The 14,499-nt window shown below is 35.2% G+C and overlaps 2 protein-coding genes across 2 annotated transcripts in view; both read left to right on the top strand.

Annotated features, from left to right (window-relative positions):
• Positions 1–80: 80 nt before the first annotated feature.
• Positions 81–3,997, top strand: LOC134817526 (pre-mRNA-splicing factor SYF2-like). Its single transcript, XM_063826670.1, has 8 exons — positions 81–263; positions 399–514; positions 713–830; positions 1,170–1,333; positions 1,469–1,610; positions 1,720–1,833; positions 1,990–2,082; positions 2,307–3,997. The coding sequence occupies exons 1-8, from the start codon at positions 215–217 to the stop codon at positions 2,522–2,524; spliced, it is 1,014 nt and encodes a 337-aa protein (XP_063682740.1). The 5' UTR covers positions 81–214; the 3' UTR covers positions 2,525–3,997.
• Positions 3,998–4,940: 943 nt separating this feature from the next.
• The window catches only part of LOC134817658 (cysteine protease ATG4B-like), a 39,687-nt gene continuing 30,128 nt past the window's right edge, over positions 4,941–14,499 (top strand). The window contains exon 1 of the mRNA XM_063826915.1: positions 4,941–4,963. The gene's annotated coding sequence lies outside the window, so the exon portion shown is untranslated. The remainder of the gene's footprint in view (positions 4,964–14,499) is intronic.

The following is a 14,499-nucleotide window of genomic DNA, read 5'->3' as shown; positions in this document are numbered from 1 at the left end:
TTATACTTGAAAACATTATATCACATCAATAAAAAGCAAAAACGATTCCCCCCTGTCGGACCATTAAACCCAAATTTCACAGTGATAAACAGTTAGGGATGTCATGAAATATGCGATGAGAGCAGACATAACCAGGTGACATAACCAGGTGACGCTTGTGACATAACCAGGTGACGCTTGTGACATAACCAGGTGACGCTTGTGACAAGACAACATGTCGGATGCCGGATACATTAGTGACAGTGATAATGATAGTGGGATAGGTGAGTACCACACATGTTCCAACTTTAACTTTAATTAACTGAAAGAAAAGTTGTTAATTTTCAGTGAGCAAAAATCCTGGCTACTTTTTAGATAGAATATTTAAAATTTTAATCTGATATATTGATATACCCCAGGTCGACCAATGGAGCCGTCAGAACAGGAAGAGGACGATAACTTTAGTTCTGAGAGTGAAGCTGAAGCAGAGGATGCCATGAACCCCCCTCCAGCCATGCAGCTTCCTCCGGAACAGGTACATAACCTTTACACTCTCTGGTTTTTTTCCAATTTCTAGGAATCACGGTTCTGTATTATGCGGATAGAACGCTTTACTTTGTCATAAAGTACTGAACACACATATAATATATAGTTATAGTGTATGGGGGTATATACTATTATATATATTATATATATAGTTATACTAGTTAGTTGTTGACCAAGTTGTGATCAGGTCACTTCGTCCGAGGACCAGCAGCCCTCCACCTCCAGCCAGGGTACCAGCTCCTCCAGCAACCAAAACAAAAACAAGAAGAAAAAACCAAAGAAAGACAGCCAAAACTCCAAGTCAGGTTTGAGAGAAGTCATTACGCTATTTTTATTACTTCATTTATGAATCACGCGATTATAATTTTAATCTCAGATTATTGAGATGTATGTTTATCGATTTTGTCACTCTAGCTCTTTGGGACCGGTAAAATCCTTTAGTCAGAAAGTGATCGTTTTACATTCGTTGCTATCATTGAGCTGCCTTATCTTTTATAACTGAGTGATAAGACTTGCCTGAGTTAGCTGTTAGCTTGTTGTAACCTTTATAAACGAGTTAAACACCGCATTTAACGCTATGCAACCACTTCAAAACATACACTCTAATCATCTGGATGAGCCGAGTTTTGATGCATTAACCGCAGAAGAAAAGAAGGAGGATGAGAACCAGGAAGCAGAGTTCCCGGAGCCTATTGTGCAGGAATCTGATGATAACAACAGCAAAGAAGTGGATACTTCCGACGATACCGCCCTCCTTATGATGCTTAAAATGAGACGAAACGAATCCAGAAAGCTTAACCACGCTGAGGTACTGTATTTTGTAATGAAACCATTTTTAAGTTTCTTGTTATCTCTTGTTGGAATCACGTGATCCTCAAAATTAAAACAACTATTTGTGAGTTTTCAGAATAATTAACAATATAATGATACCCTCAACTACCAGGTTCAAGAAGAAGAGAAGCGTTCGAAGCTCCCTGCTAATTGGGAAGCTAAGAAGAGAAGGGTGGAGTGGGAGCTGTCGGACCAAAAAGCAAGGGATGAGGCTGAGAAAGGTGGTAAAGACTACGATATCGTCAAAAACATGAGTACGTCAATCTCTATACATTCATGATTCATATCCTAGATAATTTTCAAATATTGTACTAATATATAAAGAGACTTGTTGTACAATACTTTAACATGTCAGCCCACTAGGCGCACCGGCACAGGAGCTGGAGTACTACAGCAGAAAAGCTAAGAAGAAGAACCCTGATCCGGGATTCTCGGACTTCGCTGCCTCGCAATTCAGACAATACGAACGAATATCAGGTTAGTTGGTTAATACTTTAATAGTTCAAAGTCATGACGTTCTAGATTCCTGATCTTGAAGTGTCCTGATCTTAAAGAGTCCTGCTATTTTAAAGCCATAAGTTGTGAGATTCTTGAGTTTTATCGCAGTTTATTAATCCTTTTTATTCCTCTCAGGACAATTGCGAGTTAACGAGGAAGCGTACGAAGAACAGCGACAAAAACTCGGAGATGCTTTCTATCCAGCTGCTGGAGACATTCTGACCACCGGTACTGATAATTTACTATCTATAGCATTTATACTATAGCATTTATAGTAATTAATGGAGACGTTTGCTAGCTCCTTATCTTCTAGGCCATACGATATTAGCGTTTCTTGCATCATATTGTTGATACTGGTTACCATGCAAATATACGACTTAAGATTAGAAATTGTTGTAAATGTAATGATACGACTCTGCAATGTGTATTATAATAATACACTTCTCTAACAGGTCAAGTTAGTACCACTGCGCTGGATAAGATGGCCGCGGATATCGAGCGGCAGATCAAGAAGCGCTCCAAGTACAGCCGGCGGAGAACGCATGTTGACGATGCTGACATCAGTTACATCAACGAACGAAACAAGAAGTTCAACGAGAAATGTGAGCGCTTTTACGGGAAGTACACCGAGGAAATCAGGGGAAATCTGGAGAGGGGTACTGCCCTCTGATCTTCATTTCGTGGTGATCTGGACGCCGCAACTCTGTCGGCACTCTTACAATTGATATCCGAGGTTTTCTGTCGTTTTCCGGCGTTTTCCGGCAATCGGGTATGCCCGTTGACGTCGTGAGAAGCTTTTTGTGGCGCTCTGAGGTGCTTAATGTGGCGCTCTGAGGTGCTTAATGTGGCGCTCTGAGGTGCTTAATGTGGCGTTCTGGCGTCTAAGATACTTCGTGCAGTGCAATGAGTTGCCTCTTGACCATTTTTATTGGACACTGAAATTTACATTATATCATAACCAAATGAGAAATCTTGAGACATAAACATTTTTGGATGAAATTTGTCTCAAAAAGTTTTAGATAATTACTTAACTAGATAATCAATTAATTGGGGAATTGAGTTATTACATCGAGATGATTCGTCCGCTTATTTTGAATTATCACACTCTATGTGATGATGCAAAGTTGCACGTGTTACTTCTGCCGTGTGTTATTGTGCGGTGTTAGACATTATACTTTCCCGCTTTCCCTCTGAAATGCTAGCCCCTGGCTTTAAAAGCTCCAAATTACAATAGAAGAACATTAAAAGCTTAAAATATAGGGGCCAGCTATATTCGTGTGAAGTGTAAAAAGTAGTACTGTGAAACTCAGCATGATTCAACATAATATGATCAGTAAGCTGAGTACGGATCATATCTCAATTCTGAGTAGGAATAGGAAGTACAGGGGTGCCTAATAATTAAATTAAATTGCAGTTAGTTTATTTAACCTTTCTGTTTAGTGTTAAATTAAGTTCTTTTTTCACATTTCAACAGTTCTTATCACAATTCCCGAAACGTTGGAGTAAATACTGAGTTTTATTCGGCCAGCTAATATGATGATGGTACATGCCTTGTCCATGTTTTGTAATATCTAAACTAGAAGACCGTCTGCGCTCTGAGCTTTCTGTGTTGTGTCAAAGTAAAGTGTTTAAAATCAGAAACTATAAACGTGTCTAAATTTAAATGATCGTGGAACTTATACTTCTGTTGTCGACTGGGATAGGATTTTAGGAGCGCTGAGGGCCATGAAACCGCTCATCATTTCGGAAGAATCCTAAAAATTTGCTCTGTTAGGAATGTCACCCAGAAAATGTTCATATGTTTAACATTAGACGTTGTGTGTTTTGAATTAGTTCCAATGCTAACGACTTCACTATGCAAGCTGTCTACCGAAAAAAAATGTTTCCGAAAAATTCATCCAAGAAAGTTGAGCAGAAAATAGCTTTTCAAGATTTGCAACCCTAATCTTAAGTTCGATCGATCACTGGTTTCCATATTACGATTTATTATTGAGTCCTTTCTATGATGATGAATCTGATTTAGCTCTTTCTAGCATCGCAAGTCTGTTAAGATATAATCAATGCTGATATTGATAAATGTTGGCAAAGTTTCATTATTTAGTTTACGATTTCTTGGAGCGTACACGAGTGCTGCACTATGAAATGTATTTGTTATTAATATTTTTACAGAATGTTTTATTTTTAAAGATCAGTCCCATAACTGTGACATTGATTTGATAATGAGGCTACTTCATTGAAAATTAGCTTCAAAAAAATATGTTTTTCATTTCTAACGTGGCATTGATCACAGATCTCATAACACGTAAGTGCCAAATTTGAGCTATTTTAGAATTCAGACCCCTCCATGTCACTAATGACTAACATTTTAACCAATGTTCAATGTTGGCTGACATCATAATATACATATATGATTTAATAGTATTAGTACATGACACGATATCTGGGATCAAAAAAGTACAACGGGATTTTTTTTTTTCCTTACTCTCGCCGAAGGCAAAAGGACCGTAGGGAATAAGTAATCAGGTTTGGAATTGGATATATGAGGTGGCCCGACGGTTCTTCGGTGATGACACATATAATTATGTGTATAAAAGGAGTATATTTTGCGCGCGCGACACCAGTTATGTGTTGATTTAATAATTAATTACGGGCATAGCAACCAGTTTTTGGTGCTTGACGACTGTTACACAGGTTTACCGAGTGATAAAATTCAGCAAGTCAAAACTTACTGGGTCGCGCTCAGCCTGTCATTCCGCCTAGTCTCTATTCATATGATAGTTCTTTTATTCAAATTTCTGATTGTTTCTGAATAGACTCAGTGATGACAGATTCTAATGGAAATAAATAGCTGAATAACGTATCGACATTTCTACGTCATACTCATATTCTCAAATTATTTGTTATATAGTAGTGTTGAAAGTATTAAAAGTTTGAAAGTTTTAATACTTTCAACACTACAGATTCTAATGGAAATAAATAGCTGAATAACGTATCGACATTTCTACGTCATACTCATATTCTCAAATTATTTGTTATATAGTAGTGTTGAAAGTATTAAAAGTTGAAAGTTTTAATACTTTCAACACTACTATATAACAAATAATTTGAGAATATGAGTATGACGTAGAAATGTCGATACGTTATTCAGCTATTTATTTCCATTAGAATCTGTCATCACTGAGTCTATTCAGAAACAATCAGAAATTTGAATAAAAGAACTATCAAATCATGAGACTCAAAAACACTACACGAATCCACCAGATCTATTCATATGATTATGGGCATAAATATAATAGCCTGCCGGAGGAGCATTGATTGACGATGTCAACCCATCGAGATCGTTGCTTCGATGCGAAGCAAGAATGCTAGTTCGCGTCGAAGCGGCGAAGTCCTTCAATATAAAAATATAAGTAGGTAGTGCGCCATCGACAGTGAGCCGCGCGTGCCGACTGTAGGATGGTTTTTTATGCGCGGTGCGCACTTAAAATTTTGCTTCCATTTAAAATTAGGTTTTTGACTAAATTATGTTTAATACATTTAAATTATTTGTTACAATATACATTTTAAAAAAGGGTCAAAATATAAATATAGTATCTAAGAACCGAAAATTGAGTGCGCGCAAAAAAGTTAAAATTTTGACCACTTTTTTGGATTTTTACCCAAAGAAAATTAAAAAATTTGTGTTATTTTTATACCATATTGTGAGGATATGTTTTAACTTTCTTTAAGCAAATTTTTATAATGTGCCGACAAAGTTAATTTGTTCAAAAATATAAAAATAGGGTTTTTTGGACTATTTTTAGCCCAAAAATCGGTTTTTGCAATTTCACCCGAGGAAACTCAATTCAACCATTTTGCATTCCAAAATCATTTTTAATCAATGAAACGAAAAGTTTTCAATGAAACGAAATTGAAAAGTTTTATTTTTGATTTTACATTCCTTTAATCATAAATAAAATAGGAGCTTAAACCACGAATTAGTTAGCTAAAAGTAAACTTAAGTAAATATTCTTTGGTGATTGTATATAATTATTTAAAAAACTTTATTTGGTTGTTAGTATTTTTATTATGGTAAGTGGTTGAATTTAGGGGAATTTAGCGAACTTATACTTCTGTTGTCGACTGGGATAGGATTTTAGGAGCGCTGAGGGCGATGAAACCGCTCATCATTTCGGAAGAATCCTAAAAATTTGCTCTGTTAGGAATGTCACCCAGAAAATGTTCATATGTTTAACATTAGACGTTGTGTGTTTTGAATTAGTTCCAATGCTAACGACTTCACTATGCAAGCTGTCTACCGAAAAAAAATGTTTCCGAAAAATTCATCCAAGAAAGTTGAGCAGAAAATAGCTTTTCAAGATTTGCAACCCTAATCTTAAGTTCGATCGATCACTGGTTTCCATATTACGATTTATTATTGAGTCCTTTCTATGATGATGAATCTGATTTAGCTCTTTCTAGCATCGCAAGTCTGTTAAGATATAATCAATGCTGATATTGATAAATGTTGGCAAAGTTTCATTATTTAGTTTACGATTTCTTGGAGCGTACACGAGTGCTGCACTATGAAATGTATTTGTTATTAATATTTTTACAGAATGTTTTGTTTTTAAAGATCAGTCCCATAACTGTGACATTGATTTGATAATGAGGCTACTTCATTGAAAATTAGCTTCAAAAAAATATGTTTTTCATTTCTAACGTGGCATTGATCACAGATCTCATAACACGTAAGTGCCAAATTTGAGCTATTTTAGAATTCAGACCCCTCCATGTCACTAATGACTAACATTTTAACCAATGTTCAATGTTGGCTGACATCATAATATACATATATGATTTAATAGTATTAGTACATGACACGATATCTGGGATCAAAAAAGTACAACGGGATTTTTTTTTCCTTACTCTCGCCGAAGGCAAAAGGACCGTAGGGAATAAGTAATCAGGTTTGGAATTGGATATATGAGGTGGCCCGACGGTTCTTCGGTGGAAGGACCGTAGGGAATAAGTAATCAGGTTTGGAATTGGATATATGAGGTGGCCCGACGGTTCTTCGGTGATGACACATATAATTATGTGTATAAAAGGAGTATATTTTGCGCGCGCGACACCAGTTATGTGTTGATTTAATAATTAATTACGGGCATAGCAACCAGTTTTTGGTGCTTGACGACTGTTACACAGGTTTACCGAGTGATAAAATTCAGCAAGTCAAAACTTACTGGGTCGCGCTCAGCCTGTCATTCCGCCTAGTCTCTATTCATATGATTATGGGCATAAATATAATAGCCTGCCGGAGGAGCATTGATTGACGATGTCAACCCATCGAGATCGTTGCTTCGATGCGAAGCAAGAATGCTAGTTCGCGTCGAAGCGGCGAAGTCCTTCAATATAAAAATATAAGTAGGTAGTGCGCCATCGACAGTGAGCCGCGCGTGCCGACTGTAGGATGGTTTTTTATGCGCGGTGCGCACTTAAAATTTTGCTTCCATTTAAAATTAGGTTTTTGACTAAATTATGTTTAATACATTTAAATTATTTGTTACAATATACATTTTAAAAAAGGGTCAAAATATAAATATAGTATCTAAGAACCGAAAATTGAGTGCGCGCAAAAAAGTTAAAATTTTGACCACTTTTTTGGATTTTTACCCAAAGAAAATTAAAAAATTTGTGTTATTTTTATACCATATTGTGAGGATATGTTTTAACTTTCTTTAAGCAAATTTTTATAATGTGCCGACAAAGTTAATTTGTTCAAAAATATAAAAATAGGGTTTTTTGGACTATTTTTAGCCCAAAAATCGGTTTTTGCAATTTCACCCGAGGAAACTCAATTCAACCATTTTGCATTCCAAAATCATTTTTAATCAATGAAACGAAAAGTTTTCAATGAAACGAAATTGAAAAGTTTTATTTTTGATTTTACATTCCTTTAATCATAAATAAAATAGGAGCTTAAACCACGAATTAGTTAGCTAAAAGTAAACTTAAGTAAATATTCTTTGGTGATTGTATATAATTATTTAAAAAACTTTATTTGGTTGTTAGTATTTTTATTATGGTAAGTGGTTGAATTTAGGGGAATTTAGCGAAACAAAATCAGTTTTTTCGATCGATTTTATGATCGAGCAGAAAATGCTCACAAAACCTTTTACTATTTATACCGTAAACGTTTAATTTGCTTAAGAGATCAGAATATTGTAATTAATAGCGTCGTTGGACGTTGCCTCACTTTGTAATCCCGCCGCGCACAAGTGGGCGTAATATGTATCGTGGCTTTATTCGCTCCGATGGCTTTTGCCTCAATACACTAAGTGAAATTACAATGGGGTCACGACATGGTACAAGGATGTCGAAAACGTTGCTCAAGTCAATGATTAATATCCCTAAAACATGTTTATTGCTAGCTTGTAGCTAGAGACTTTCTTGTAACAGAGTTTGCAGGACTTCGCCGCTTCGACGCACAGCACGAACTATCATTATTGGTTGGTGTCGAATCAAGAAAACAACAAATTCAAGAAAACAACAAATTTTTATTTAAATCAATTATAGCAACAATTTGAAAAACTTTAAAGCTCTTCTATTACCATGGAATATACTACGGGTATGGTGACTTGGGCTATTGAGTTGTTAAGTAGATTAAGATTAGTAAACCTGCACTTGCATTGTATATTTTATAAAAACTAGAAATTAGGCTTCACGGTAAAACACACGGTAAAATGGAGAAGCAGGCTGATCTTGGAGAGAGCAGACCGTAAAGTTTACGCACCCACCAGGGCTACCTACCTACCCCAGTTGTTCTTTTTGGTTTATCAGCTTGTATTGTTATATTTATGGACCCCAAGTCACCACACTAAGAAGGAGTATGTAAAAAAAAAATAATAATAATAAATTAAGTTAATATCATCATATCTGTTCAAAACAGTAAAAGTCAAGTTGAGGGTTGACTTTCCTAGTTAATTTAAAGGTTCAAACGTTTGGGAATATAATAATGTTGGTATTTGTATCTGCTGCAGCAATAATATCGAAATATCATTTGTCTAGAAAATTTTCGCCACTTCAATAGATATTGGGTCGGCAATTTGGTGAGTGAGTGATGAGATGGTTTGGTCTGTGATTGAGTGAGGGGCGATGTGAAAGTTTTGGTAAGTCCAGGTGTTATTATTGTTGATGGATTGAGATCCCAGGATGATACTTTTACAGCGTAATTTAACCAAAGATACAGAAGTAGTGAGGATTTCCCCATTCTCATTTAGAATCCGTTTATGTATGCTATTCCACAATTTGGAGGCTATATAAAGAAAAGTGTTGGTTTTTCTTGGGAGGATTATGACATTGCTTGTATCATTGATCTCGATGGGTTGACAGTGTCAGTCAATAACGGAGTTTATAGATTTGTGTAAAGCATCTAGGTGGTAGAATGGCCTTTTCTAAATCTGATCCAAACTGTGAGTCTTTCGATGTTCGACTTTCAGTACACCTTTAGAAGTGAAGAAATTATAAAAGCGTTTGTAAATGACCTTCTCGAAAAATGTTTTTCTTTTATTAAATAGGAATAACTTTACGTGGGAATGTACCACTTTGTATACATTTGCTGTAAAGCCTAACCAAGCAATTACAAATTAGCTTTACCGACTTTTAAACTACCATTGCAGGTACCTTAATTCCCAAAAATTTGGGCGACAAAAAATTTGAGCGGGCCTCTCGCCCAAATTTTTTGCAGACCAAATTAATTGCATAAATCTTTTCCGTCTGCTAAATTTTTTGCTAACCAAACTTTTGGCATTTGGCATGTGGCCCTGAAATCTATAGAAAGATGGCTTTTTCTTCATATCCAAGTGAAATAATATTTGAAATTTTAGTTTTTTAATCTGTCATTCATGGCTTGACCAAGTAAAAAGGCTTATATTTTAAATGAATAGAAATAACTGGAATAGCTAACATCTACTAATAAAACAAATGGCTAGAGGTACGGATAGCTAGAGATTTAAACAAGATCTGCAAATGGATTATCATCCACCGTAAAGTCTGATCTACAAGCATCAGTTATACCCGACTTCTCAAAGCCTTTCCTTTATGTCATCTGGCCTTCCTTTTAAATATACAAAAAGTTCGTTGATCCAACGAGCGTGTACTTCACGGATCACTGTCAAGCGGGTATCAATTTTCACATTGTCTGATCAAACTCCTCTATTGAGCTGACACACTATGTTTTCATAATGTGAAACAACTCAGACTACCACCTACATGCTTAAAATTGAAAGCAAAATGACTGGAATAACAAGGAATAATAATGAACTAAGGCAAATATCTAACTGAAATTTTAATGGAAAATCGTTCATTTTTCGAAGAATTTGTGCCCAAATTTTCGGTCGCCCAAATGAGTTCAAATTTTCTGCCCAAATTTTTCGGGCTCCAATAAATTGTGCTCAATATAATGGCACACAAATTTTTGGGAACTAAGGTATGTCACTCACCTTGCCAATTTGAAAATCTCTGATCACCTCGATAATCTCGTCTTCATTAGTTTCTTCCAGGTATATGGGGTCAGATACTGAATTAGACATGATCTGAGCAAATAATTCTACTATTGTTCATTTAACACTTTATCTAACTTTATTATTTCTAGTTTTTTTACATTGATTACACTGTTCCCTTATTTTTCCTTATTTTTCCTTATCATTCGGCTGGGTTAATCGAAAGATTTCGATTGCTGTTTTCTTGATGAGTTATGCTGCAAAAATCTATTGAAAACCTTAGCTTACCCCCTTGACTAGGTGACACTTGGATTTGAGCATAGATTCTTAACTTAAGAAGGCGGAAGTTAAGTGGTAACTGATTGGTCACTTAGCCTTCATGATCTAAAGGTACTCCCATCCCCGGGGTTGGGGAAGGTTCCTTGAGAAACTTTCTAATCTTCATACACTCAGTATCCAACACTCTTGTTTACATCGTATCAGGCAATGGTTCAGTTTAATTATGGTAAGGGCACAGCCTGTCAAAAACCCTTTTCGCATGATTCGTCGACACCGCCTGAAGGTGAATGCATAATAACGGATCATGAACGTACGGAATCAAACGTTAATAAGCTTGCAGCTTCCGATGAAAATGTATTCAACTTTGTGTCATGCTTGAATTGGTTTTGGACCTCTTCAAAATATAAATATAGTATCTAAGAACCGAAAATTGAGTGCGCGCAAAAAAGTTAAAATTTTGACCACTTTTTTGGATTTTTACCCAAAGAAAATTAAAAAATTTGTGTTATTTTTATACCATATTGTGAGGATATGTTTTAACTTTCTTTAAGCAAATTTTTATAATGTGCCGACAAAGTTAATTTGTTCAAAAATATAAAAATAGGGTTTTTTGGACTATTTTTAGCCCAAAAATCGGTTTTTGCAATTTCACCCGAGGAAACTCAATTCAACCATTTTGCATTCCAAAATCATTTTTAATCAATGAAACGAAAAGTTTTCAATGAAACGAAATTGAAAAGTTTTATTTTTGATTTTACATTCCTTTAATCATAAATAAAATAGGAGCTTAAACCACGAATTAGTTAGCTAAAAGTAAACTTAAGTAAATATTCTTTGGTGATTGTATATAATTATTTAAAAAACTTTATTTGGTTGTTAGTATTTTTATTATGGTAAGTGGTTGAATTTAGGGGAATTTAGCGAACTTATACTTCTGTTGTCGACTGGGATAGGATTTTAGGAGCGCTGAGGGCGATGAAACCGCTCATCATTTCGGAAGAATCCTAAAAATTTGCTCTGTTAGGAATGTCACCCAGAAAATGTTCATATGTTTAACATTAGACGTTGTGTGTTTTGAATTAGTTCCAATGCTAACGACTTCACTATGCAAGCTGTCTACCGAAAAAAAATGTTTCCGAAAAATTCATCCAAGAAAGTTGAGCAGAAAATAGCTTTTCAAGATTTGCAACCCTAATCTTAAGTTCGATCGATCACTGGTTTCCATATTACGATTTATTATTGAGTCCTTTCTATGATGATGAATCTGATTTAGCTCTTTCTAGCATCGCAAGTCTGTTAAGATATAATCAATGCTGATATTGATAAATGTTGGCAAAGTTTCATTATTTAGTTTACGATTTCTTGGAGCGTACACGAGTGCTGCACTATGAAATGTATTTGTTATTAATATTTTTACAGAATGTTTTGTTTTTAAAGATCAGTCCCATAACTGTGACATTGATTTGATAATGAGGCTACTTCATTGAAAATTAGCTTCAAAAAAATATGTTTTTCATTTCTAACGTGGCATTGATCACAGATCTCATAACACGTAAGTGCCAAATTTGAGCTATTTTAGAATTCAGACCCCTCCATGTCACTAATGACTAACATTTTAACCAATGTTCAATGTTGGCTGACATCATAATATACATATATGATTTAATAGTATTAGTACATGACACGATATCTGGGATCAAAAAAGTACAACGGGATTTTTTTTTCCTTACTCTCGCCGAAGGCAAAAGGACCGTAGGGAATAAGTAATCAGGTTTGGAATTGGATATATGAGGTGGCCCGACGGTTCTTCGGTGGAAGGACCGTAGGGAATAAGTAATCAGGTTTGGAATTGGATATATGAGGTGGCCCGACGGTTCTTCGGTGATGACACATATAATTATGTGTATAAAAGGAGTATATTTTGCGCGCGCGACACCAGTTATGTGTTGATTTAATAATTAATTACGGGCATAGCAACCAGTTTTTGGTGCTTGACGACTGTTACACAGGTTTACCGAGTGATAAAATTCAGCAAGTCAAAACTTACTGGGTCGCGCTCAGCCTGTCATTCCGCCTAGTCTCTATTCATATGATTATGGGCATAAATATAATAGCCTGCCGGAGGAGCATTGATTGACGATGTCAACCCATCGAGATCGTTGCTTCGATGCGAAGCAAGAATGCTAGTTCGCGTCGAAGCGGCGAAGTCCTTCAATATAAAAATATAAGTAGGTAGTGCGCCATCGACAGTGAGCCGCGCGTGCCGACTGTAGGATGGTTTTTTATGCGCGGTGCGCACTTAAAATTTTGCTTCCATTTAAAATTAGGTTTTTGACTAAATTATGTTTAATACATTTAAATTATTTGTTACAATATACATTTTAAAAAAGGGTCAAAATATAAATATAGTATCTAAGAACCGAAAATTGAGTGCGCGCAAAAAAGTTAAAATTTTGACCACTTTTTTGGATTTTTACCCAAAGAAAATTAAAAAATTTGTGTTATTTTTATACCATATTGTGAGGATATGTTTTAACTTTCTTTAAGCAAATTTTTATAATGTGCCGACAAAGTTAATTTGTTCAAAAATATAAAAATAGGGTTTTTTGGACTATTTTTAGCCCAAAAATCGGTTTTTGCAATTTCACCCGAGGAAACTCAATTCAACCATTTTGCATTCCAAAATCATTTTTAATCAATGAAACGAAAAGTTTTCAATGAAACGAAATTGAAAAGTTTTATTTTTGATTTTACATTCCTTTAATCATAAATAAAATAGGAGCTTAAACCACGAATTAGTTAGCTAAAAGTAAACTTAAGTAAATATTCTTTGGTGATTGTATATAATTATTTAAAAAACTTTATTTGGTTGTTAGTATTTTTATTATGGTAAGTGGTTGAATTTAGGGGAATTTAGCGAAACAAAATCAGTTTTTTCGATCGATTTTATGATCGAGCAGAAAATGCTCACAAAACCTTTTACTATTTATACCGTAAACGTTTAATTTGCTTAAGAGATCAGAATATTGTAATTAATAGCGTCGTTGGACGTTGCCTCACTTTGTAATCCCGCCGCGCACAAGTGGGCGTAATATGTATCGTGGCTTTATTCGCTCCGATGGCTTTTGCCTCAATACACTAAGTGAAATTACAATGGGGTCACGACATGGTACAAGGATGTCGAAAACGTTGCTCAAGTCAATGATTAATATCCCTAAAACATGTTTATTGCTAGCTTGTAGCTAGAGACTTTCTTGTAACAGAGTTTGCAGGACTTCGCCGCTTCGACGCACAGCACGAACTATCATTATTGGTTGGTGTCGAATCAAGAAAACAACAAATTCAAGAAAACAACAAATTTTTATTTAAATCAATTATAGCAACAATTTGAAAAACTTTAAAGCTCTTCTATTACCATGGAATATACTACGGGTATGGTGACTTGGGCTATTGAGTTGTTAAGTAGATTAAGATTAGTAAACCTGCACTTGCATTGTATATTTTATAAAAACTAGAAATTAGGCTTCACGGTAAAACACACGGTAAAATGGAGAAGCAGGCTGATCTTGGAGAGAGCAGACCGTAAAGTTTACGCACCCACCAGGGCTACCTACCTACCCCAGTTGTTCTTTTTGGTTTATCAGCTTGTATTGTTATATTTATGGACCCCAAGTCACCACACTAAGAAGGAGTATGTAAAAAAAAAATAATAATAATAAATTAAGTTAATATCATCATATCTGTTCAAAACAGTAAAAGTCAAGTTGAGGGTTGACTTTCCTAGTTAATTTAAAGGTTCAAACGTTTGGGAATATAATAATGTTGGTATTTGTATCTGCTGCAGCAATAATATCGAAATATCATTTGTCTAGAAAATTTTCGC

The sequence above is a fragment of the Bolinopsis microptera genome, chromosome 6, assembly GCF_026151205.1.
Source record: "Bolinopsis microptera isolate Bmic1 chromosome 6, MBARI_Bmic_1.0, whole genome shotgun sequence".
Taxonomy (NCBI): Eukaryota; Metazoa; Ctenophora; class Tentaculata; order Lobata; family Bolinopsidae; genus Bolinopsis; species Bolinopsis microptera.
Note: the sequence above shows the minus strand (reverse complement) of the source record. Positions and strands in the feature narration are given on the sequence as shown.

What these genes read in the sequence shown, in the direction of transcription:
- LOC134817526 (XM_063826670.1), top strand. Translation starts at nt 215, where the DNA reads ATGTCGGATGCCGGATACATTAGTGACAGTGATAATGATAGTGGGATA. An exon ending in GAAAGCTTAACCACGCTGAG is followed by an intron (nt 1,334 to 1,468) that starts GTACTGTATTTT and finishes CTCAACTACCAG; the next exon opens with GTTCAAGAAGAAGAGAAGCG. An exon ending in TGGAGACATTCTGACCACCG is followed by an intron (nt 2,083 to 2,306) that starts GTACTGATAATT and finishes CTTCTCTAACAG; the next exon opens with GTCAAGTTAGTACCACTGCG.